This window comes from Podarcis pityusensis, assembly GCF_964106645.2.
Source record: "Podarcis pityusensis genome assembly, chromosome: 13".
NCBI lineage: Eukaryota > Metazoa > Chordata > Lepidosauria > Squamata > Lacertidae > Podarcis > Podarcis pityusensis.
In genome coordinates, this window is record NC_138038.1 from 39527871 (window position 1) to 39550806 (window position 22936).

Consider the following 22936-nt stretch of genomic DNA (forward strand, 5'->3'; position numbering starts at 1 on the left):
TCTGAAATTTCTCTGAAATTGTTTTTATAGAGATTCCAGTCAGTGTTGTTTATTTGATGCAATCCAGTGTTTAACACTGGGTGGATTGGTTGGGGGGAAGAATAAAATACTTTTGCAGCATGAACCTTTCCAGTGTTGGCAAAGTGCTATGGAGGCTTTTCATGGCTCCTCTGATTTTAATTTTTTCTTCTTGGAGGGTCTGTTTATTTTATTTCTTCATGCTGATTGCAGTTAAAGGATAACCTCTTAAATTTGCCACTTGAATGGCTTCTCTTAGGGTGCTTCCAGATGGTAACTGTTTTGCAGGTCAGGTTCAATTACATATTGACAAATTCAGGTTGTGTGATTAAAGTGGATTTGACATTATTACAAAGCAAGCCCACTTCTTGTGATGTCATGTAACCTACTCTCAAACAAATTAGGATAAATTTTCAATGAACATGTAATCTGAAAGCAACTTGGGTTGGCCCTAGGTCAGTTTCTGTTCCCATGGGAGGTAGGCTTTGATTTATCTATGGGTTAGATCTAGGCTTATTCATACTTAGAACTGACCCAATGAAGTTTAATTAATTTCAGTAGGTCTACTTTTAGAATGACTGCATCTGGAGCAAGCCTATTATCTTTCTTTCTTCCTTCTTTCTTTCTTTCTTTTTCTATCATTGCATTAATTAATTTATTTAACTGCTTTTTATATTTGAGTTTTTATGTCTTTCTAATTATGTAATTGCATTTTATTATAAATTCTTACTGTGAAGCATCCTGGGTATGGAGGGTAATATGCAAATATTTTCAATAAATAATTTTATTGTGAAAAATAACATGAAAGAAACTAGTAATTCTACATCCCTTTCAGGAATTGAAAAAGACATAGGGGCTATTCAGAGGCTATTCATTACTAGCCCTCCACCTTCTTTCATTAGAAATAAATTAACTGGACTGAACTGGAAAAAATGTTTTGATTAATGTGACTTGGAATTTAAGAGAATGAGAACTACTCCAGAGTAAACACTGTAGAAGATTATTGAGCAGGGGGAAAGGCACTGCTGAATAATACAGTACTGTGTGGAGGACCTCTTGAATTCCACTTTCAGCTAAGTGTGGAGAAACAATGCCTCAGTATCACTCAAGGGCTCTAATGTGAAAGCAACCTAAGGGAGAAATTCTCAAGACGATTTGTACTCACTTGAAATGTTTGTGTCTGTTTTTACACCATTCCATACTAGAACACGGCTAGGTTTGATTTTCTTTAAAAAGAAAAGCATAGTATAATATTTTGATGGACTGTCTTTCAGTTGGGAATATGTACAGATCTTTTGATGCCTCATTTGTTGTTAACCTTGTTTTGTGAGGGTCACAGAGTCTCTCTGTCTGGCCTTGAGGCCACCCTCCTTCCATTTTGCATCCTTCATTCTTTATTTGCAGCGCATTGAAGGGCTGAAGTTTTCTGGAGGGTTTTTGTACTTTGGTCAAGCTGTCAGTGGAGGAACAGACCTTACAGGGGATGGCCTGAAGGATATTGCTGTAGGACAAAAAGGAAGGGTCCTGTTATTGAGGTGAGAATGAGGAGCAGGGAAAGCCTTGCTCTCCCCTCCCTGTTCTTATTCTGTTTCCTCTGAACAGGAGAAAAATCATTTCCATGGATGCCCCAGTAAAGAAGTAAATTTTATAAGTACACATTCTCCTTTATTTCCTTGTTTAAATTTAGTCCCTATCTTAATAAAGAGGCTCAGCACAGCTTACAGTTTTCAATACACACAAAAGCTATCAAATGGCAGTGCAAAAACTGTGCAAATGGCTGTAGGAATAATAATTTTAAAAATATTATTAAATACAGCTAGATGAATGCTGTGATTGCAGTGAGTACCAAATTCAACACCTGCAAAATTCAAATGGTTGTTGCCAGTGCTAGTCCTACTTAGAGTAGACCCATTGAGGTTAATGGGCATGTCTAACACTTTCCCCTAATGTTACAGTTTTTCCCAACATTATTTGGTTGGAGAACTGCATCACAAAATTCAGAGAAGTGCTGCATTTTGAAGGATAGCTATGTTTTTCTTCCTGTACTGTTTTGGAAGGCATGAATTAAGTAAGTTGGTATTAAAATCCTAACCAAACTGATTTCCCCCCCTATCCCTACTGACAGGACACGTCCTGTTCTACATGTGTCGGTCTCCATTGAGTTCTTCCCACCTTTAATCCCCACCTCAAACTTCCAGTGTCAGGAACAGGAATCTCTCAAGGCTGAAGCCAGCATGGCAAAAGTGTGCTTTACCGTTGCTAAAGCTATTCAGGATAAACTAGGTGAGGCCACAATGCTTGCTCTGGCATAGGCCTATGTGGGACATGGAGTGGGGTTGGGAAGTGGTATAGCTCTCTTTGCGTAACCTGAACCATCTTGGGTAAAGTCCTCTCCCTCGTGTACTTATGTGTGATGGGAGTTTTTGTCATGAGATGAATTCAAGCATCCCACCACATTCATCCAGAGGACTGTGCCACATGCCTTTCTACACATTGAAAAGGTTAAGAGATGCCCATCTCAGATGTGCCTTTTCTCTGTCTCGGCATAGCGTAGAATTCTAGGTCTCATCTTCCCTTGCTGGAAAGATTCAAGAAAGAGTCTGACACCAACTCTAGGTATTCCTCACCAGCCCCACTTTCAAGGTAGCTGCTCCTTGGCCTTCACAGTCAAGTCAGTTGGTGCTGAGTCCATCCTTACCTGGATGTCCTTATCTGTATGAAGATCTAGGGTTGCCAGTGGCAGGATGGGAATTCTTGCCCTCTCCTCCCAATGGGCAGAATCTGTGCCTTTAAGACAGAAATCAATAAGTGAAGCTTTTCCAAGCATGGAATTTTAGTGCTGGGGAAAATTTTAGTGCTGACTTCCACCTGCTTTTTTAATATACAAAACCTCTGTCCAAAAAAAAGGGGGGGAGCTGCTTTCCTCTGTAATCTGCCCTTCCCCAGATTCCTTGACATGGGAAGAGACTTGTATCCCGTACCTTGAGTGGGCGGCTGAGTGGGAGGAGGCAGGCAGACTCTAGAGGCACTGTGGTGCGCCGCGCCCCTGGGCACGCCGCCCCAGGCGCCCAAGCAGCTTCCTCCGCCACTGCTAGTGAGAGGTTGTAGCTTGTGATATTCCAAGGGCCAGATACAGAGGCGTGGAGGGCCACATTCTGCCCTCAGATCTGAGCTTCACTGTTCCTGCCCTCCCAACTTCTTCCTCGTTTCTTTTCTCATGCCAACCACAATCCCTACCCTCTTATTTCTCTTTCTCAGGTGAAATCTCTAGTGACCTGTACTACACTTTGGCCCTAGACCACGAGAGAACAAAGATTCGAGCCACCTTCAGCTCTAAATCAGTCCTGACTACAAACATTCAGATAGGCCTTGAGAATAAATGCCAGAACCACCCAATTGAGTTGCCTGTAAGTTTGGCCTTATGTGCAGCGTTAATTCCCTTAAATATCTGAGGTGCAATATTGGGGGGGGGGGGTTTCAGACCATCCACTATTTTGCTGTTTTGCAGGTGGGATTCAGGTGCACCCTGGCAAATTCAAGTTGCACAGTTAAAGTGGATTTGGCACCCTTGCACAACAGACCTGATTTTTTAAAAAAGGGTAGTAATGGGAAAATGTGATGGAAAGTGTGGAATAACACTTGTTTGATGTGACATCATACAGTCTCCCTGCAAACGAGTTGGAATGGATTATCCATAAACAGCCAACGTCATATAATCTTACCACAGACTTTGTGCAAACCAATGAGGATGGATGCTCAATAAACAGGTTGTCTGGAGAAAGTGTCTTAAATTTGAGAGGCTCTGTCTTTCATCTCCAATCTATATGGGGATTGTGAGTAGGGAGAGCATTGTTGTACATGGGTCCTGCTTGTGAGCTTCCCATAGTCATTTGACTGGCCCCTGTGAGAAGTTGGACTAGATGAACCTGATACAGCAGTTCTTCTGATTTGTTTCACCACTAGATGGGGAACAGAGCATAGCATTGTAAATGTGGCCAAGAGCATCCTATACAGTCATTCCTTATTTCTTGGCAGACTCTGATGGCTTGTATCCATCACTATATAAGCACATATCAGTGCAGTACTGGAACTGCATGTTTTTTTTCTGCTAGGGAGGCACACACTTTATAAGTGCATTGCTGGTGCAGTGTTCTGCTGGCTTGCAGGAAAGCCACACAGAAAAGTAAAGATTTGAGAAATCCGAAGCCACCATGTTATTTTCAGTTCTCTTCCTTTTTCAGAGGGGAAAAGGGCTGGTGGGGAAATTGAAATATTTGTAGCATCCCTTTGACTATCTCGGATACATCACTTTGGTTCAGAAGCAATATGTAAAGTAGACCTTCCCTGATATTATCATGCAGTGAAAAGAGAAACTCACTTTTAGCATACAGAATCTCTATTTTTGTGCAGAGTGTATACATTCAGTATGCATTCCAAGGACATCTCTTTCTGTGCTCCAATCTTTTAGATCTGCATTGAGGATACTCTGACGCCTGTCACCTTGCGGCTCAATTTCAGCCTCGTAGGGAAGCCCATCGCTAAAGCCCCCACACTACAGCCCATCCTGAGCAAAGACTCAGAAAAGAACCACACAGCACTGGTGAGTACTTCAGTCCCAAGTCTTTTTATTACAAAATGAGAGCCAGCAACATTATAGCAGGATTCCCAGTTAAGGACGGGGAAGAAATTCAGTTCTGTTTGCATTGAAAGGCAAATCTGCCTAATTCACACTTTCTGAAACAATTCATGAATGGAAACATAGTCATTCTTCAAAATTCCACACTTCTCCAGATTTTCCATGTAGTTCTCCAGCCATGTTTTGTCCCCCACCCCGAAAAATGCAACTACTTGGGTAAAGGAAGCATAAAAATTCATACATTTGTGAAAATAACATACAAACCTGTGTTATATTAGGGGAAATTGTTTGCATTAATTTGTATATTAGGATAAATTCACACTAAATGCTGATGAGTTTTCACAGGGACTTAAAAAAACAAACAGGCAAACTGAAGGGGAAATATGAACTGAACTTTTGACTGGAAAAATGAGAAACTGAAAGACCAATTTGCATATCCCTGCTCCTTGTTGAGTGAGCCCACTGTATTATGTTCCTCATGGCGCCTTCCCCCTGCTTACTGCTCCCAGGTGCCACTGACACCCTCATCTAGACAACCTTGTGGCCTTGAGCTATTGTGTAAGCACAGTGGGGGGGGGCATATGGTTTGTCATGTGTAAATGAACAATGTAAAAGAGGTGGTGATTGTGGGAGTGAAACACAGGAGAGGGAAAGGCTTGGCTGGACTTGAGTAGAGGTCATCCACCAAGGAACTGGGTTCCATCATTAGTATTTGGTGCTTAATTCTTCTCTCCACTAAAAATTTCTGTGCCTACAAAAGTAAAATGTAACCTGCATGCTTTTACAGCTCCACTTTGAGAAAAATTGTGGCATGGATGGGAAATGTGAAGACCGTTTAGAAGCTTCATTTAATTTCTCAGGGTAGGAAAATATTTGCTCTCTCTATTTCTGTTTTGCCTCTCCATTATCTTCAATATATCTAGTTTATCTGGGCATTAGGACTCCCAAAAATAAATTTCTTTGTCTCATGGTTTTGTTACTGTGATAGGGATATTCCCCCCCCCCCATAGTTCCAGGATACACAGATCTGCCATTTCTCACCTACGAGTGGGTTATTTCTCCAGTCAGTCACTAGATTTATATTCTGCCTTACCATTACCAGTGGGATGCGGGTGGCACTGTGGGTTAAACCACAGAGCCTAGGATTTGCTGATCAGAAGGTCGGCGGTTCGAATCCCCGCGACGGGGTGAGCTCCCGTTGCTCGGTCCCTGCTCCTGCCAACCTAGCAGTTCGAAAGCATATCAAAGTGCAAGTAGATAAATAGCTACTGCTCTGGTGGGAAGGTAAACGGCATTTTCGTGTGCTGCTCTGGTTCGCCAGAAGCAGCTTAGTCATGCTGGCCACATGACCTGGAAGCTGTATGCCGGCTCCCTCGGCCAATAAAGCGAGATGAGCACCGCAACCCCAGAGTCGGTCACGACTGGACCTAATGGTCAGGGGTCCCTTTACCTTTACCATTACCAGGTTGATTTTAACACAACTTTCACACCCACTTTCACATTTATAACTGAAGGCCTTGTACCCAGTATTGCTCAGAAATTCTAAGAAAACAAATCAGTGCCCATGAAGTGGGGTGAGATGAAGCATTTAGTATGTTTGCTCAATATTTGGTGTGTGCAAACATTAATGCATGCCCTCTTATTGTATTGGTTATATTTTTGTTGTTCAAATCGAGTGGACTACATAGGAGAATTGCCTCCAGACTGTCAGTATTTTGTGGGAGGAGTTCAAGCACATACTGGATAGAAATTGAGATTGGTGCAATTAATGTCGATTAAAACGCTCTGGTACAACAAATCTACTTAACATCCCCCCCCCCAAAAAACCCCACCCCTATGCAGTTAGGAAAGAGATGGGGAAATGCACTATTAAAGTGTGGGTAAAACAAATTATTAGTGGGAAGACAGATAGACACCCCACAAACAAGTCAGGGATGAATTCAGAATCAGTGCTCATTGTTGTATAGCCTCCCTACAAACACTGGGTTTTCAGGGTCGTTAGGAGGAGTCTAAATCTCTTGGATATTTGAAAATCTCTATGTATCTGAGACCTCTAATCCTGCACACATCCCTCTTTTCTATACACACAGCTTGGACATTGTAGTTGTAGGTCTGACTGGTGAGTTCAATGTAACAGCTTCCATCCAGAATCATGGAGAGGACTCTTACAGCACCACACTGGGCTTTTTCTACCCTGCAGGGTTATCCTACCGCAAGGTCACTTTACCACAGGTGAGTGGAGCAGTAGGGATGCAGGCATGGGGAAGAGCAGGAAAAGTGAGCAGGTGGAGGGATGGGGGCTGCTTGGGAATTATTGTCTGGATCCATTCATAAACGATGAATGCCCCATCCTCTCTCAGCTCAGCAGGAGGGTCGTGAGTGTTAAGTGCCATTCAGTTACTGCGTCTGAAGAAGATGTCAGCAGGAACACCACCTGCAATATCAATCACCCAATTTTCTACAGTAAAGCAAAGGTATATTATATTCTTTGAATTCAATGCCACAAGATGTGTTCATAAGCGCTACCTTAAGGCTAACTGTCACATTGAGAGAAACAAACAAAAACAAAACAGGTGTCCTTCTGGAATTGTAGCATTTCAGAGGACATTGCATGATTAAATGCTCCCTCTAAGCTCAACTGCCTGTGGAAAGTTAGCATGTTAAGGAAAAGGGTTGTTGCCTAACCTCCTGTCAGCGGACAAATGCTGAGTCCCTCAGCCTGAAAGCGGAGTTGAGCACCACACCTCATAGTCGAATTTGACTGGGCTTAACCGCCCAGGGGTCCTTTACCGTTACCTGATGCAGTAGTCTATGTGCAGGGAGTTGTTGTTTTTGTGTTCAGTGTGGAAAGAACGGCCTGATTCTCTTAAAAGAGAGATTGAAATGTCATTGAAGATGATTTTAATAATTGCCCCCCCCCAAAAAAAAATAAGGGAAAAAGAAGTATTTTTAACACAATATTGCTACCCCTCCGACAAACCCTCCAACCTGCAAATCAGATCCAATAAATAAAACTTACTGCTGCTTTGCAAAAAAAGTAGAGGCAAATGAAGGACATAGAACAGCATGAGTGGTACGCTGAGACATAGGTTCAATATTCAGCATATATTTTTATTATTATTGTGGTGGTGGTGGTTGTTATTGGTATATTCCACCTTTTATCTCCAAAGAGATCAAGGTGCCACGCACACTTCTCCCCTTCTTGATTTTATCCTCACAACAATCCTGTGAAGTAGTTCAGGCTGGAAGAACAGTGGTTGACCAGTGGGCTTCATAGATGAGTGGGGATTTGACCCCTGGTCTGTCAGGTCCTAGTCCAGCACTCTAACCACTACACCATGCAGCAGAATAGGGGGAATAAATCTCCCCCTCAGAAGCTGCTGCCAGCCAGAGTAGGCAAGATTAGCCTAGATGCGTTGGTGGTCTCAAGCAGGTTCATGTGTTACAGGCAGTCCAGGTATAGACTACCTTCTCTAAGGAAAGCCCTCCATATATAAAAACCTTCACATGTAGAAATAAGAAATCATATCATATGTTGGTGTATTGCAGGTTATCTTCATTGCCACATTTGACGTCTCCCCAGATGTTGATCTAGGGGACACTCTTCGGATCATGGCCAGTGCCAACAGGTGATGTTCACAGTTTTGCAGCTTTAGGTGGCCTAATGTGGACCCCATGTTTCTTATAATGTAAAGGGCATGTTGGGTTTGGAGGGGAGAGAGAGAAGTGTGAAACAGATCTGGCTGCATTGTGACAGGGCAGTGGTGCTCGATGTAGTACATGATGGAAACACTAATATGAAGCAGAGCATGATGGAATAGTGCATGATGTTCAAGCCCTTAAACAAAAAACTAACATATCTGTTCTCTTCCATTTGCCCAGTGACAATGGTGGCAACATCACCAAGGATACGGTTCATGAAGCGGAGTTGCCTGTCAAATATGCTGTGTATATCATTGTCACAGCGTAAGTAACTATGGATGTTTCAGGGGTAAAGTGGTGCTTGTAGAGTGCCCTCTAATAGAGCTAACCCTGATTCCTACTCACAAGGATATTACCTCTGAGATATCCCTTTCCCATCACCATCCTAGCCTGGTCCCTTTTCTCACGGATGTTCATTTCTCTTTCATCTTCACAGCATTGAGGAGTCAACCAAGTACATTAACTTCACAGCTGGCCAAGAGGATGCAAGCAAGAACGTGGAACATCGATATGAGGTGAAGGGCAAAGGGGATGGCAAAGGGTGGCTGGTGGTTGGTAGGAAGAGGAAAATGGTACAGGCAAGGAGAGAATAATAAGGGAATGATGGGCAAGAATGAGGTCTCAACAAAAGGTTTAAAAGTGAGGTTACTTGAAACCAGGATTTCTGTAGACTTATATTAGTTTTATATTCGTTTAGCTTGCCATAATAATTCAGGGCATTGTAGTTTGAGGTGCTTCTGGCCTGTCACTATTTTTGAGTGAGATTCAGTCATATACTGGCAAATTCAAGTTGCTTAATGAAAGTTGATTTGGGGTTCTTGTGCAACAAACCTGCTTCTTCCCCAAATCAGACTTGGTGCAAACCAGTCAAGACGAATGCTAAATAGACAGGCTACCTGGAAATGACTTTGGTTGGGGTACTGAGAATTCCCTGCAGAAGAAGCTGCTTGGAAAAGGGCACTGGGCCCTCTCACCTGTCGGCCATATGCTTAATTAGTCTTCTGACCGCTAATTAAGCTTTAACTCTGCCCCCAAACTAATTTGGGACTAGATCTGGTGTGGTCCATGGGTTGACCCAGGGTGGCTGTGCCTGATGGGGACACAGGGAGAATGGGAGGGAGCTGGGCACTGCCCGGGTTTCAAATGGTACTGAGTGGGGTGGAAGAAGACATCCAGGACCCATGGTGTGTTCTGTCTGCCTTGAACAGTGTCTATTTCACTTTCAGGTGAAAAATCTCCGTCAACGAAATGTCCCCATCTCTGTGACATTTCAGATCCCTGTAAAACTGAAAGGGATCCAGGTGTGGAATGTGTCTCAGGTTGTCTCTTCCCAGGTATAATTATCTGCTCATTCTCTAACCACCCCAGTGTATAATACCCCTAATCTCTAATGAAGTGCCTCTGCTCACCTATTTATCTTGTTGGGGAAATAGGTAAAGCATGCCATGTCCTACTCCCAGCCTGCCAGATGTGGGGCTGGCTTGAACCTAGGACCTCCAAGAAGGAAGGTTGATTATTTAAACTGTCTCTTTTCCCACATTCTCAGTTTGCCAAGTGTGTCTTGGAGAAAGAAAGTGCTGGCAACAAAGATTTCCCAGTGACAAAGGACCTCCCCCTTCTGGTGAGTTTAGCATACTGCAGCCTCTCCCCAGGATCACCTACATCCGTTGTATATAAAAGAACACAAGAAGAGCCCTGCCAGATCAGATCATTGGCCCCTTCCATCCAGCTAATGCCTGTTCTCAAAGTATCCAGCTAATGCCTGTGGGAAGCCCAAAAGCAGGACTTGAAGCTCCTAGCTATCTAGAGCTAGTGTGATGTTGTGTTTAGATGGGTTTAACTAGGGCTAGGGAAGTCTGGATTCAGATCCTCACTCAGCCATGAAACTTTCTGAATGATCTTGGGCCAGCTACTCTCTTTCAGTCTAACCTGCCTCACAGAACTGTTGGGATGATAACAGGAGTGGAGAGACAACTCCTTGGAGGAAGAATGGGATTAAAGAAGCATATTATAATAACAGCAGAGACCATCCTCGGAACTATGGTGGCTAGAAACTTCTTTAATAAAAAGAAAGTAGATGTTTTCAGGATGTTGAATTGCCATGCTGCATGCTGGCTGAAGATATCTCTGCTCAGCAGTGACTTTTCCCTTTGGCCTTGCTCACCCCAGCTTATCTTTCCACCTCTCTCAGGACTGCTCTGTAGCCTCCTGCAAGATAATCCGTTGTGACATTTTGTCACTGAAGACACGGGAGCCGCTGGAATTCAGGATCAAGGGGGATGTTGGTTTCCAGTGGGCATCTCAGGTATAGAGGTTGCCATTGATGGGTATTATATTGAGGTTTTTTTTTTAAAACAACAACAACAAAACAAATTTTTTTTGTGACCTGCAAAATGTTAATTTGCTCCGCTGGTCAGCAACTTGTCAGTGCCTGACAAGGGATTCCCCTCTCTCAGAAGGAATTGCTCTCTCTTCCCCAGATCCAGCAGAAGAAAGTTGTCTTGGTGAGCATGGCCCAGATTTCCTATGATGAGAAAAAATACACACAGAAGGAAGGCTTTGCACAGGCCCAGGTAATGGGGGGAAGGGGCAGTGGTGCATTTAGTTGATTTTAGGACTCCCTCAGATAACCTGCTTATTCATCCTTCATTCTTATTTGCTTGCACAAAGCTTATGCAGTGGTTAGGCACTGAACAGTTGAGAGTTAGACAGTGGTTTTACCGAACATTTGTGGTATGGCAAGTATTCATTCTGCATTGATCCTGATTTGCTTTTGGAGTGTTTATGCATCTTCCCAGTAATCAGTTGTTTGCCCAACACTTTCCAATGCAGTTCCCTATCACTTTCCAAACCACAAAAAGTCCAGTATTTTTTTGAAGTGGACAAAACCCTTTGATCCACTTCAATTGTGCAAACCTTACATTTTGGTATGTGTTTCAATCCCTCCTGCAAAATACTGGCAGTCTTTAGGCACCTTTAGACTCTGAACTATAAGGATATGATGCTGCTTTCAGGGCAGGGGGAGCAGCAGCCTCACCCAGTGCTTATAGCTGGGGCCTAACTCCTGGGGTTTTCTGCCAGAGATGTCTACCGTTGGACTAAGGGAGGGAGGGAGCAAGAGCAGAAAACTGATATAAAGATGATATATAATGAAATGAAAAAGGTATTTAAATATACCTTCTTGAAGAAACCAGAGGCCTTCCTCCTGGGCATAGTCGGCCAATTGGTGCCAAAGAAGGACAGAACTTTCTTTATGTATGCCACAACAGCAGCAAGAATACTTATTGCAAAGTACTGGAAGACACAAGATTTACCCACTCTGGAAGAATGGCAGATGAAGGTGATGGACTATATGGAACTGGCGGAAATGACTGGCAGAATCCAAGACCAGGGAGAAGAGTCGGTGGAAGAAGATTGGAAGAAATTTAAAGACTATTTACAGAAATACTGCAAAATTAATGAATGTTAGAATGATGACAGAATGAAGTTAAGTGGTTTTAGCAGCAATGTTATAAAGATGTATGTAAAAATGGATTGTTAACAGGTGAGAATCTAAAGTTATAATATATTAAGTTTAAGGATTAAGATAAAAACAAAGAGGGAAAGGAATTGCTGAATTAACTAATTGAACTGGAATACAAGAAAGGGAGGTGAGAGGAGGTCAGGGAAGCAAGGAAATGAAATGTAAGACATGAAAGACTGATTTGTTTTTAAGTGTTTTTTTATCTTTTTTTGTATTTTGTATTTTTTCTCTTTTTTATTTCTTTCTTCTTTTTTCTTTTCTTGTTATCTATGTAATCTTTCTTTTCTTTTGAAACCTTAATAAATATCATTAAAAATAAAAAAAAAAAACAAGAGCAGAAAACTGGCAGCTGGACCTCTGGCCTCCCACTCACCCCAGCACTTGGGTTAGAGGATGACATCAGGATGTCGTAGTTAGTCTGGTTCTGTTCACTTTCTTCCCACCCAGGTGCAGACCATGGTGGAACGAATAGAGCTCTACAACTACCTGCCTGCGATCATTGGCAGTGCCATTGCGGGGCTTGTCCTTCTTGCTGTCATTGCTGCAGTCCTCTACAAGGTGAGGCAGAGTTGCAGGGGGAATCTAATGAAAAGCGAAGGAGGGCTTAATCCAGATGTGGGGAAGGTTTGTAAGGCTTCTGAATTTGGTGTGTGAGGCCATTTTCGGCAAACCACACCCACCTGACATAAGATGTCAGGTTCACATATGTGTCATATTTATTTGTTTATACTGCAATTTCATTAAAAAAAATTGAGGTGGTTTACAATGTGTGTGTGTATGTACACACACTTTTAAAAAAGGAAAACCACAGGTCATCAACTAACTTTTACAGAATATGTTTTTCTTAATTGTCTGCATAAGCCTGGTGGCAAAGAAAAGTATTCAGCAAATCTTTAAAGGTTAATATAGAAGGTGCCTGTCAAATTTCTACTGGGCTGGGCTGATGACACTACTCAATTTAACACTGAATCAGGTGAGCCTCACCAGCTTGGGGGACAAACAATGTGGCAACCAGCAATGTGGTGCCCACAGGCATCTACAGAAGCCTTCCCTAATTCCAAAATGATCTGCTATGCCTGCCCACCCCCACTGAAATTAGGCTTAAAAGCAGCAGTTTAGTATAGCCAATAGAGTAGATTGTGGTGTGTGTGTGTGTGTGTGTGTGTGTGTGTGTAGCCCATGACAGTTTCTTTCATTTGTAAAGGTCCCAAAAGGCTGGTGATGCCTGCATTTCTGTTTGTGAAGTGACAACAGAAAGCATGTGCTTCTTGAGCATGTTCAGAGTGCTTACCTCTCCTCACCGGGGTAATTCTAGGTGGGTGGGAGGCAAATGGCTTCTGCTGCAATCAAAGGGTATGATTTCCATGCCATAATCTCAGAAATAAAGCACTATATTTCTAGAAGAGTGAAATGTAACATTATTATTCTTTTTCACTTGCTCCCTGCTCCTTTCTTTCCTTCTAGGTTGGGTTCTTCAAGCGCCAATATAAGCAGATGCTTACTGAGGCTGGGGCTGGTGATGAAGCTGCAGATCCCACCTCACAACCCACCCCTCAAGACCTAGACACCTCTCCTCCCAGCAAAGACACTGTCTACTAATAAACCTCCTGTTCCTCTGCGGCTTTTCGATACTCTGGGGAAGGTAACCCTCAAAAGCCCATTTTAAGGACATAAGAAGAGCCTTCCAGGACCTGACCAAATGTCTAGTTTCCCACAGTGGTCATCCAGATGCTTCTGAGACAAACAGGTCTTGGAGGCAATAGATTTCCCCCCACTGTTGCTCCCTAGTAGTGACTGGGATTCAGAGGATCCATTGCAGCTCTTTGATAGCCTTATTTCCTGTGAATCCTCCCCCTCCTTTAAAAGACATCTAAGCTCTTGACAATCATCATGTATTGTGACATTTCTCCTTAACCAAAGAGATTCTTCTTTTACCCCTTCAGCAGACTGGATACAAAAAAGGACCACAGTATTACAGTTTATCCCCAGCATAATGTGCCACATTTCTAGCTCAAATTTACATCTAATTCTGTGGGCTGATAGAATTGGAAGGCGACTTCAATTGTGCTGCAAAAATGTCATTGAGGATGTCAAACTAGGATTCTCTCGAACAATTTTTCATCCAAAGCCTATTGAAAGGGGAGTAATGGAGTCTTCAGTGTCCTTGATAGCATGTTTTCATTTAGGCAGTACAATGATTAAGGGAATTGAAAGCAGTGGTTGTATTTGAAGCTGAGAAATATTATGCTGGTACTGTGGGTTTTTGAGGGGAAAAGTAAGAGATAGTGGTGTGGTCAATTAGAGTTTGGGGAGAAACTTGGTTTGGTTTGCTGTTTCATGTGAACCTACCGTATTTTTCGCCCTATAGGACGCACTTTTCCCCCTCCAAAAATGAAGGGGAAAAGTGTGTGCGTCCTATGGGGTGAATGCAGGCTTTCGCTGAAGCCTGGAGAGCGAGAGGGGTTGGTGCGCACCAACCCCTCTCGCTCTCCAGGCTTCAGGAAGCTATCCGCAAGCCGTGGGAGAGCTGCGCGACTTCGTGCAGCTCTCCCACGGCTTGGGGAGGGGTGCCTGCACCCGAAGCCTGGGGGCGCGCTGAGCTCAGCGCCCCCAGGCTTCGGGCTTAGCGCAGCTCTCTACAAGCCGGGGGAGGGCTGCGCAAAGTTGCGCAGCTCTCCTACGGCTTGGGGAGAGGTGCCTGCACCCGAAGCCTGGGGGCACGCTGAGCTCAGCGCCCTCCCAGGCTTCGGGCTTAGCGCAGCTCTCTGCAAGCCGTGGGAGGGCTGCGCGACTTCGCGCAGCTCTTCCAGGGCTAGCAGAGAGCTTGCCTGCACCCAGAAGCTTGGGGCGCGCTGAGCTCAGCATGCCCCAAGTTTTGGGCTTCACGCAGCTCTCCCACGGCTAGCGGATAGCAGCCTGTTCTGGGGGCTGGGGTCAGGGGAAGCTCGGGCTTCCCCCGCCCCAGCCCCGCACCTGGGGGGGGGGGGGGAAATAATTTTTTTTCTTTATTTCCCCCCCCCCAAAACTAGGTGCATCCTATGGGCCGGTGCGCCCTATGGGGCGAAAAATTTGGGAACTAATTCAGTTTCTGAAACAATGCATGAATCACAGCACAGCTAGCCTTCAAAATTTGCCCTTCCCCGAACTTTGTGATACAGTCTTCTGACTAAAAAAAGTGTGGATTATAGGAAAGCATGTATCAAATGCATATACTAATGAAATAATATGTAAAATATATGGGGAAACTGCTTGCAAAAATATATAGTAGGGGAAATTTGGATTAAAATGCTGATGAATTTCCATGAGGACTGTCTTTTAAAAAATTACTGCAAAGTGATGTGGAATTGTGGCAAATTTAACAACTTGAATTGTATTGTTTTTGTGTACAATTGTTGTAAACAACTCTATTTTTTATAAATAGTAGTATCAAATTATTTTTATAAGTAAAAAAGAAGAAACTGAAGAGAAATCAAAACTGACAGATTTGTCAACCCCTAGAGACAACCTTACACAAAACGGAAGCATTCAGCAGTGTGAAAAAGAGAAATACATCTCAAAATGCTAAAATAAGGTAATTAAAAACTGATTTGAAAAAACAACAAACAAACTTGGAAAAGCACCCCCTCCCCATTGTTTCCAGTTTTATTAAACTCTAGCCCACAGAAGTTTACGTTGTTATGTGTTAGTCTTTAAGATGCCACACACTGTTTCTGTTGCAACAGAATATTGCAACAGGGATATTGCCATGGGACTATGCTACAGGGTTGTAGAGAAATATATTTCAAAGATGATAGAAAGGATGCTTTTTTTTTTTATTGGCCCCATGTGTTTTGGCTCAAATACCTTCCTTTCTTCCTTCTTTCCTTTTTTTAAAGGTTACATTTAAAGCAAAAGGTTGGTTACTTTAAAATGTTCATTTATTTAGAAGAATTATCCAGTGGTTTTATGGTGGAATGTAGATTTACGGTAGTTGTGTTCTCGTGACCATTACCAGAAGAGTGTCACTTGTTAAAGAGTGAGGATGGCATCAGAGCTTGGGTGGTAGAGTACGGTGGGGTGGGTGAGCTGGTACCTTGGTAGCAGGAGGGCATTCTTTGGAACTGGGTGGGTTGTGGATGAGTTGCCATCATGCAGGGATGTCACTGCATGTTTGTCATGTACTGGCTAGATGCAGAGGAGTGGTGGGAGGCCATTTGGAAGAGTTCCTGTGATCACTGGGTCTGAGCTGTTTTGGTTTCTTTGAATAAAGTTGCACCTTTTCATGTCATGGTGTCACATAGCTGTGTAATATGCACTGAATCTGACTGTCAATACTTGATGCTCTTTACTGATGTAGAAGTCACATAGTTGGCAGTGAAGAGAGATCTGAAGGCAGGAATGGGATAAGTCTGGGTTCTTAAAGGTTTAGAAAAAGGGAGAGCTAGGCTCTGGTGGACAACTAAAAGCAAAGCATGGTAGGGAAATAAATCTGTCAAAGTGAGGAAGCCCATGCTCAACCAGCCTAGATGGAAGTAACAGTGTTTAGGGAAACATGTCAGAATTCTGCAAAAAATGTCATACTATCTCAAACACCAAATTTCAATTTGATATAAGACTTAAGTTAAATTTCAGCACGTACTTTGTCATATGTTACTTATAATGTGTCCTAGTAGCCCCATTCTTATCTTATTAACACAACTAGAGTATTCCCTGCTAGACACCCTCTGAAGACTGGGCATTCTGCATTTGCTTTGAGTATAGCTATAAATAGACCCCAGGAATCCAAGGGTGGGGAAAAGAGGTTGGTTGGTTCCTGGGCCTCAAGCCAAGGGTATTGAGACCTTGGTCTTTAAACATGTGTTAGTCGATGGCCTTCCTGGATAATATTCAAGCTGGGCTATGTTTGTCTCTCAGATTGATTGGCTAAGCATGGTCAGATGGGCATAACTGTCAGGTCTGGAAAAGGGGAGGAGAGGACTGTGGTGTAGGGAGTGTGCAGGAAGGCCTCCTTAAACACAGGAGAGTGAAGAGAGACCAACCAGCCCGACGAGGAGAGACCTTTATTGTTGACAACCTCGGACGTCCTTGGCTTCACACATGATTCCCTGGTGGAGGGCCACACGACTGCTGGCCCAGGGACGAAATCTTGCCACAGCAGCTTCTAGTGGGCACCACGGTGATGGGTCAGGTGGTAAGTGAATTCAGTAAAAGACAAGGCCAATAGCATAAATTGTTGAGCAGCACCATGTTCTTAGGTCATGATTGCTACCTATTTATTCTTTCTTTTATCTTAATGGTTATGTATTAGCATATGCCTTTTGGAATGGGGTCCCTATGAGGTTTGGTGAAGTTTCTGTCCTAGGAAGCTAAGTACATATTAAAGTGACGGCATCTTCCACTATCTAGTTCTATAAGTGCCCCTTTCTCTACACCCCCCCCGGCCAATTAACTGAAATGGGTTTGTACTTTTGGAAAGATGCCGGTGATTTGGTATCTGATCTGTTTTCCACAAAAAAGGACAGCAAAGAAAGGGACCTTGAGAATGACCTTATTTCTCTGTTAGAGGGCACTGTGCAACAGCAGATCATAGAGTAGGTACTGGGCAGAGGGCACTTGCCCCCTGAGAATCAAAATGTGCCAGTGGCTCAGGAAAACACAAGGAGGCACTGTGTTGCTCCAAGGAAGTGGATGCTACAACAGCACACCAATACCATCTGCTGCAGTTTATGCTCTGCATTTGGGATTATCCTGTCTTTCCTATTTGTGATGCAGTGCGAACATGGAAAATCTTATCCTTTGTGGTGGCACTTCCTGGAGTGGGTGTCTGCATGTTGAATGTCTATCTGCAACAAGCAAATCACCCGCATGAACCACCTGAGTTCATCCCATATCATCACCTGCGCCTCCGATCAAAGGTAAGAATTAAGCAGGAGAGTTCTGATAATGGATTAGGGAGAATCATTTTCCAAAACAAATAGGTCAAGCTATGTGGCTTGAGATATTGATACTCAAAGGACACCATGTGAATTATTGTTTAGTCTTTTAAAATGTCAGCTGACTTTGGTTTTTATTCTGTGGTTTTAGTTGTCTACTATTTTACATCATACTGTGCTAGCTGCTTTAAAAAATATCATTGTAATGATTGTCTTCATTATATTAAGGGGTATGCAATTTAAAAAATAAATAGATGGAGGGGGGGGGTACTGGCAATCTAGCCCTCAGTTCTCTTTCTCTCTCCTTCTTTTTCAGCCTTTCCCCTGGGGTGATGGAAATCACACCTTCTTTCATAACCCTCACACCAACCCACTGCCCACAGGTTATGAAGGAGGCAGCCACCACTGAACCACTGCCATTCTCTCTTACGGGGGGACAGGGAGGCATATACCCCTGTATAACTTTATTACTGCTTTGAGACAGGTTTCCAGGGATAATAAAATCTCATTTTGATGGGTGGAGCACTTTCTTGGTATTTCAAATTGTATTGTATTGGAGGCAGTTTGGGGGAATGTGTATGTGTGTGTGGGGGGGAGTGTTGTTCTGCCAAACTTTCAGGGAAAAGAGGTCAGCTGGGAAACAGTTGATACCTAGTGCATTAGATGATAGCTTTCAGCCAGGGCTGCTGAGGTTAGCCTTGAGATGTTCAACCCCACCCCTGAAGAAGTCCTGATAGCCAATTAACAGTGAAAAATCTGTCAGGATTGCAGCTGATCTTGCTTGCATTGCTGTGCTTCCTATGTTTGCAGTTCCTAAAGACCTGGATGACTTCATGTGTATTTTGCTCAAATTTGCATCATGTAATTTTTTTAAAATGTTGATAGTTATAAATTTATATCCACATACCAAGTCCAAGATGCAGCATAACTGTGAATGAAAGAAACAACCAACCACGAGACTTCTTCAGGCAGCAACTGTTTGCACAGCAGATTAAGCTGCAGGAGGAACAATCTGATACATCTATCTCCAGTAAGGGAACATGGTCCCCAGGCAGAAAAATCCCAGCATTTCACCTAAAAGCATTTCATCTAAATGCTGTGCCTGAGATCTTAAAACCCAGGGCCAGGATTAATTTATGGGTAATAAGTGCATTTGCAGATATTTGCCCTTTTTTTTCTTCCATGATCCATTTATTCAAAACCTCTCCCCTTTCTTTTTGCAAAAGCTGGGAGAATTTGGGGGTAGAGATAGTTATATCTGGAGTACAAGGGCAGGGACCAGTGAATAATTGCTATGGAAGATTGAGAAGGAACTGTGCAAGACACTTATGCCTCACCCCTTGACCACATAAATTTGGTTCAGTCTCCCTTCTGGCAGCTAAGATGCTGCTGTTCACATTCTTTTCAGTCTGCTACGTTTATAAGGACAATAACATTTTACCACAGGTGTATTGCTGGATGTGCTACAAACATAAGGCACTCTTTCTCACACTTCTGCAACATATGACTGAACTTCACCAGCCCATAGTCATAGGGATTAGAAGCCATGATCCCTAGCTTTCAAAGCCACGATAGGCGTATTTTCCTGCATAAAAAGCACTTTTTTGTAGGACTGTGTGTATGTCAGGAGTGGGGAACCTGTGGTCCTCCACCTGGCGTTAGACTCCAACTCCCATCAGGGAGCTATTCAGCAACAGCTAGAGGACCACAAGTTGTCCACAAAATGTACAGGCATTTCTCCACTTATGCATGTTTGACTTGCACATGAACATGTGAAGTTTTGGGAAACAATTAAATAAATAAATCTAAACTGCAAAAATGTGTGAACAGGGCAAAAATGGCCTGAAAAGAACAGAACAACTGCAAAAATGGCACAAAAATAGCAGGAAAATAGCTAGTAATTCCATAAGCCCTTGCACTGATCTTTGAGGCCTTGGAGAATTGGAGTTTGAGAAAGGAGGTTTGGAGGGAGTAATTTTGGTGGCTTTTTAGTGGAATTCAGCTTTTTAGATGTTGTTCCCCACTACACATGATTTCACGTACAGTGGACGCTCGGGTTGCGAACGTGATCCGTGCGGGATGCACGTTTGCAACCTGCAGCATTCACAAACCGCGTCTGCACGTCTGCAGTACTTCCGGGTTTTGGTGGTCTGCAACCCGAAAAAACACAACCTGAAGCGGCTGTAACCTGAGGTATGACTGTATATGCACAGTACCTGGGAATGTAACCCCCATGTAAGTGGGGAGACGCCTGTATAGGTTATTACCTGTAATGATGTCACATGTACATATTTATCTGTGTGCACACATACATACCCCGCAACATACCTCAGCATGTGAGCAACTGTGATACATGTGACGGTCATTTTCTACCATCAAAGTTCTTTCTATTTAAGGAAACTGCAATCTATGAAGCAGACCTCGGTTATGTTCAGGAGCAATTATCTCATCTTGTTCAGGCCATTTGATTATTGTGGGCATACTATAAGATACCCTATAGAAGGCATGGGTTGTGGGATTGGCTATCCTTTAGTAGCAGCAGAACTGGGGCCAGCACCACTGTCTTGTTGTGGGGATCCCGCCACCTCACCATCTCCTGCCTCCATCATTTGTTTGTACTGTCGTTTGAAGAAGCCAACCTGGAAAGAAGGGAAGAGAGCAACAAACACACAGAGAGAGAAAATTCAGATGAAGGGTTTGCTCATCCTGGGGGTAATGGGTAAATGGCACCAGAAGAATCAATGAAACAAGTATAGACCACGTTTGTACACTGGGCACCCCCACTTAGGTGTGGCAGCTTTCTGCCCCAGCTATCTCCCTACTTGTGTGTGTTTGATGTGGGCCAAAGTTACTCCCAAAGGCCCTCCCCTCACTTATAAGCATACTTCTAAATGTCAGTCCTCACCTTGTAAAGAACAGCAGCAATCAGGGCAAGAAGAATGAGTCCCCCCACACTGCTGCCAATGATAACAGGAAGGTAGTTGTAAGGCTCCAGGAATTCCACCACAGTATTCGCCTACAGGGTAAGAGGGGAAAAACTGAGAGGGAGAACCTGGTGACGTCATGCACTAGGGTTAATTCATTTGAACAGTGCCTCATCCAGAGCTACAAAAGGTAGCCTGGAATTCTAACTCCTTCCCAGCTCTTTCTAGACAACGTCTGGAGATGTCCTGGCTCCTAGCTATGGCCTATGGACAGTGTGTCTCCTTTTGACCCATCATTACCTGATTCTGTGGAAGGCCCTCTTTCTGGGTATATATTTTCTCATCATAAGAAATCCTTGCTGAGCTCACCAGGGTCACTTTCTTCTGCTGGGTCTGAAAGACAGAGACAAACCCTCTCAGAGGTGGGAAAGGTATTCGCCTGAGAGATTTCACCAAGAAGGGATCCAAAAGGAGTAACTGGCTCATATATATATATATATATATATATATATATATATATATATATATATGAATGAAGTTCCTTTGTTGGTATAGAGATGTAACTGACTGTGAGCATATCTACTATACAGCAACTTAAATTATTTGTATAACGTATTGTCATAGGGTCCCCCAAAGAATCCTAGGAACTGTCATTTGGTGAGGGTTCTGTTGAGAAGTCTGGTCACCACTGAAGAAGAGTTCCTGGGGTTCATAGAATGGCTGCACCCAAAGATGCAGCTGGTTTGGGTGTGCCGCACAGAAGCATGGTAACATCTTACATGACCTTCCCACCCCTGCACCAATAAAGCCCCAGCAGTGGCCTTCATACCTGGGAGACCCATTGGAATCCCATCTTCCCCTTGATGCTGAACTCCAGTGGTTGCTTCTGCCCCAGGGATGGAATGTTGCACCGGATCGTTTTACAGACAGCCACAGAGCAGTCCTGGAAGGAGGTGCAAGGATATCCTCAGATAAAGTGTTGATGCTGAGTATAGCTACCCCTTAACCTAAAGGGGTCCCCAGAGTCACCCAGTCCAGGTGCTTCTGAAATAAGGGGATGTACTTTACAGTGGGGATGTACTCACCAGAATGGAATTCTTTCTTAGTTCTGCCACAAAATCTTTGGCCCCTTGGGTGTCTGCTTCAGGGGCACACTGAGCTAGGTGGTTCATCTAGGGAAAGGGAAAACAAATTTCATATGAAATAGCCATCACAGAAGCCTTTCACTTGTAATTCATGTATTTCCACACTGTTTGTCTAAACAAGTATGCTAGTTCAAGGCTCAGGGCACATGCAGAATATCTCTTAACACAGGTTAGGTAGCATGGTTCAACTGTACTGAGAATGACAGTGGAAAGAGGCGTGTTAAGCAGCAATGGAAGTCTGACACTGTTCATGCTTATGAGTAGAGGGCAGATATTAATTCTTTTGTTGTGACCATGGAACCAGCAGGTAGGGAAAAACATAAAACTTGCTCTCACGAATCAGATAAAAGGAACAGCAGGTCCAGCAATGGCTAGTCAGGTACTTTTAGGAAACTCACAAGTAGACCGTGATGGAAACAGCCATCCACTGTTGTTTGTCTCAGCACCTGTTAGTCAGCAACACTGCCTCTGAACCTGGAGGATCCATTCTCCACTCATGGCCAGCAGCCATTGATAGGGCTATCCTCCATAATTTTGTCTAATTTGCCTCTATTTACTTATAGAATAGCCTGGAGAGGCTCTCAAAATGGCTTTAAAAAGATTCTCCGATTAAATCTCACTCAAATCTAGCACAGGAACTGAAACTGGCAGGATTGAAACTGGGAGGGGCTTCATTCATACAAAAGGAGCTTGCTGAATGAGCCCTGCCGCTAGAACATGGAGAAGGAGATGGCCCACTCTGGATATACACTCCTCTATTGAAAGAGAGCCATAAATTGATGTGGTATGTGGAGGGGTATTTTCTTTGTCCCCCTTGAATTTCCAGCCAATCAATTTTATTGCGTAACCCAAGTTCTAGTATTATGAAGGTTGAAAAATTTCTGGTTGTATACTATTGCTACACCAGTACTTAATTCAGTCCTATTAACAAAAAAGAAATCATATTTGGTCTCAGAAGGATATACCTCAGGAAGGATGTCCGCGGATGCATTCCACACCCATGTCCCATTCAGTTGCACAGGGAACTTAAACGTGATTGAGACAGGAACCTTTCGTGTATATGTGTTCTTCACCTA

At 43.4% G+C, this 22936-nt stretch overlaps 3 protein-coding genes across 9 annotated transcripts in view; 2 read left to right on the forward strand and 1 right to left on the reverse strand.

Moving 5' to 3' along the window:
* The window catches only part of LOC308461250 (integrin alpha-X-like), a 32902-nt gene extending 17358 nt beyond the window's left edge, over positions 1-15544 (forward strand). For 4 of the 6 annotated variants that reach the window (XM_080977995.1, XM_080977996.1, XM_080977994.1 and 1 more), the window contains 16 exons: positions 1423-1553; positions 2144-2301; positions 3277-3425; positions 4487-4618; positions 5442-5515; positions 6745-6886; positions 7015-7128; positions 8204-8283; positions 8537-8620; positions 8793-8871; positions 9583-9690; positions 9903-9977; positions 10548-10661; positions 10837-10929; positions 12327-12437; positions 13344-13521. In XM_080977995.1, the coding sequence (XP_080834121.1) occupies positions 1423-1553; positions 2144-2301; positions 3277-3425; positions 4487-4618; positions 5442-5515; positions 6745-6886; positions 7015-7128; positions 8204-8283; positions 8537-8620; positions 8793-8871; positions 9583-9690; positions 9903-9977; positions 10548-10661; positions 10837-10929; positions 12327-12437; positions 13344-13478 (1779 nt within the window). In that variant the 3' untranslated portion in view covers positions 13479-13521. Of the gene's footprint in view, positions 1-1422; positions 1554-2143; positions 2302-3276; positions 3426-4486; positions 4619-5441; positions 5516-6744; positions 6887-7014; positions 7129-8203; positions 8284-8536; positions 8621-8792; positions 8872-9582; positions 9691-9902; positions 9978-10547; positions 10662-10836; positions 10930-12326; positions 12438-13343; positions 13522-15300 lie in introns of those variants that run through there. The other 2 variants (XM_080977991.1, XM_080977992.1) reach the window with 2 other exon arrangements.
* A 1286-nt stretch (positions 15545-16830) lies between these two features.
* On the forward strand, positions 16831-18316 carry COX6A2 (cytochrome c oxidase subunit 6A2). Its single transcript, XM_080978004.1, has 3 exons — positions 16831-17049; positions 17631-17773; positions 18108-18316. The coding sequence occupies exons 1-3, from the start codon at positions 16956-16958 to the stop codon at positions 18198-18200; spliced, it is 330 nt and encodes a 109-aa protein (XP_080834130.1). The 5' UTR covers positions 16831-16955; the 3' UTR covers positions 18201-18316.
* Positions 18317-18648: 332 nt separating this feature from the next.
* The window catches only part of LOC308461249 (integrin alpha-X-like), a 41412-nt gene continuing 37124 nt past the window's right edge, over positions 18649-22936 (reverse strand). For both annotated transcript variants that reach the window (XM_080977989.1, XM_080977990.1), the window contains 6 exons: positions 22826-22933; positions 21801-21887; positions 21545-21658; positions 21016-21108; positions 20697-20807; positions 18649-20430 (listed from right to left, as the gene is read on the reverse strand). In XM_080977989.1, the coding sequence (XP_080834115.1) occupies positions 20314-20430; positions 20697-20807; positions 21016-21108; positions 21545-21658; positions 21801-21887; positions 22826-22933 (630 nt within the window). In that variant the 3' untranslated portion in view covers positions 18649-20313. The remainder of the gene's footprint in view (positions 20431-20696; positions 20808-21015; positions 21109-21544; positions 21659-21800; positions 21888-22825; positions 22934-22936) is intronic.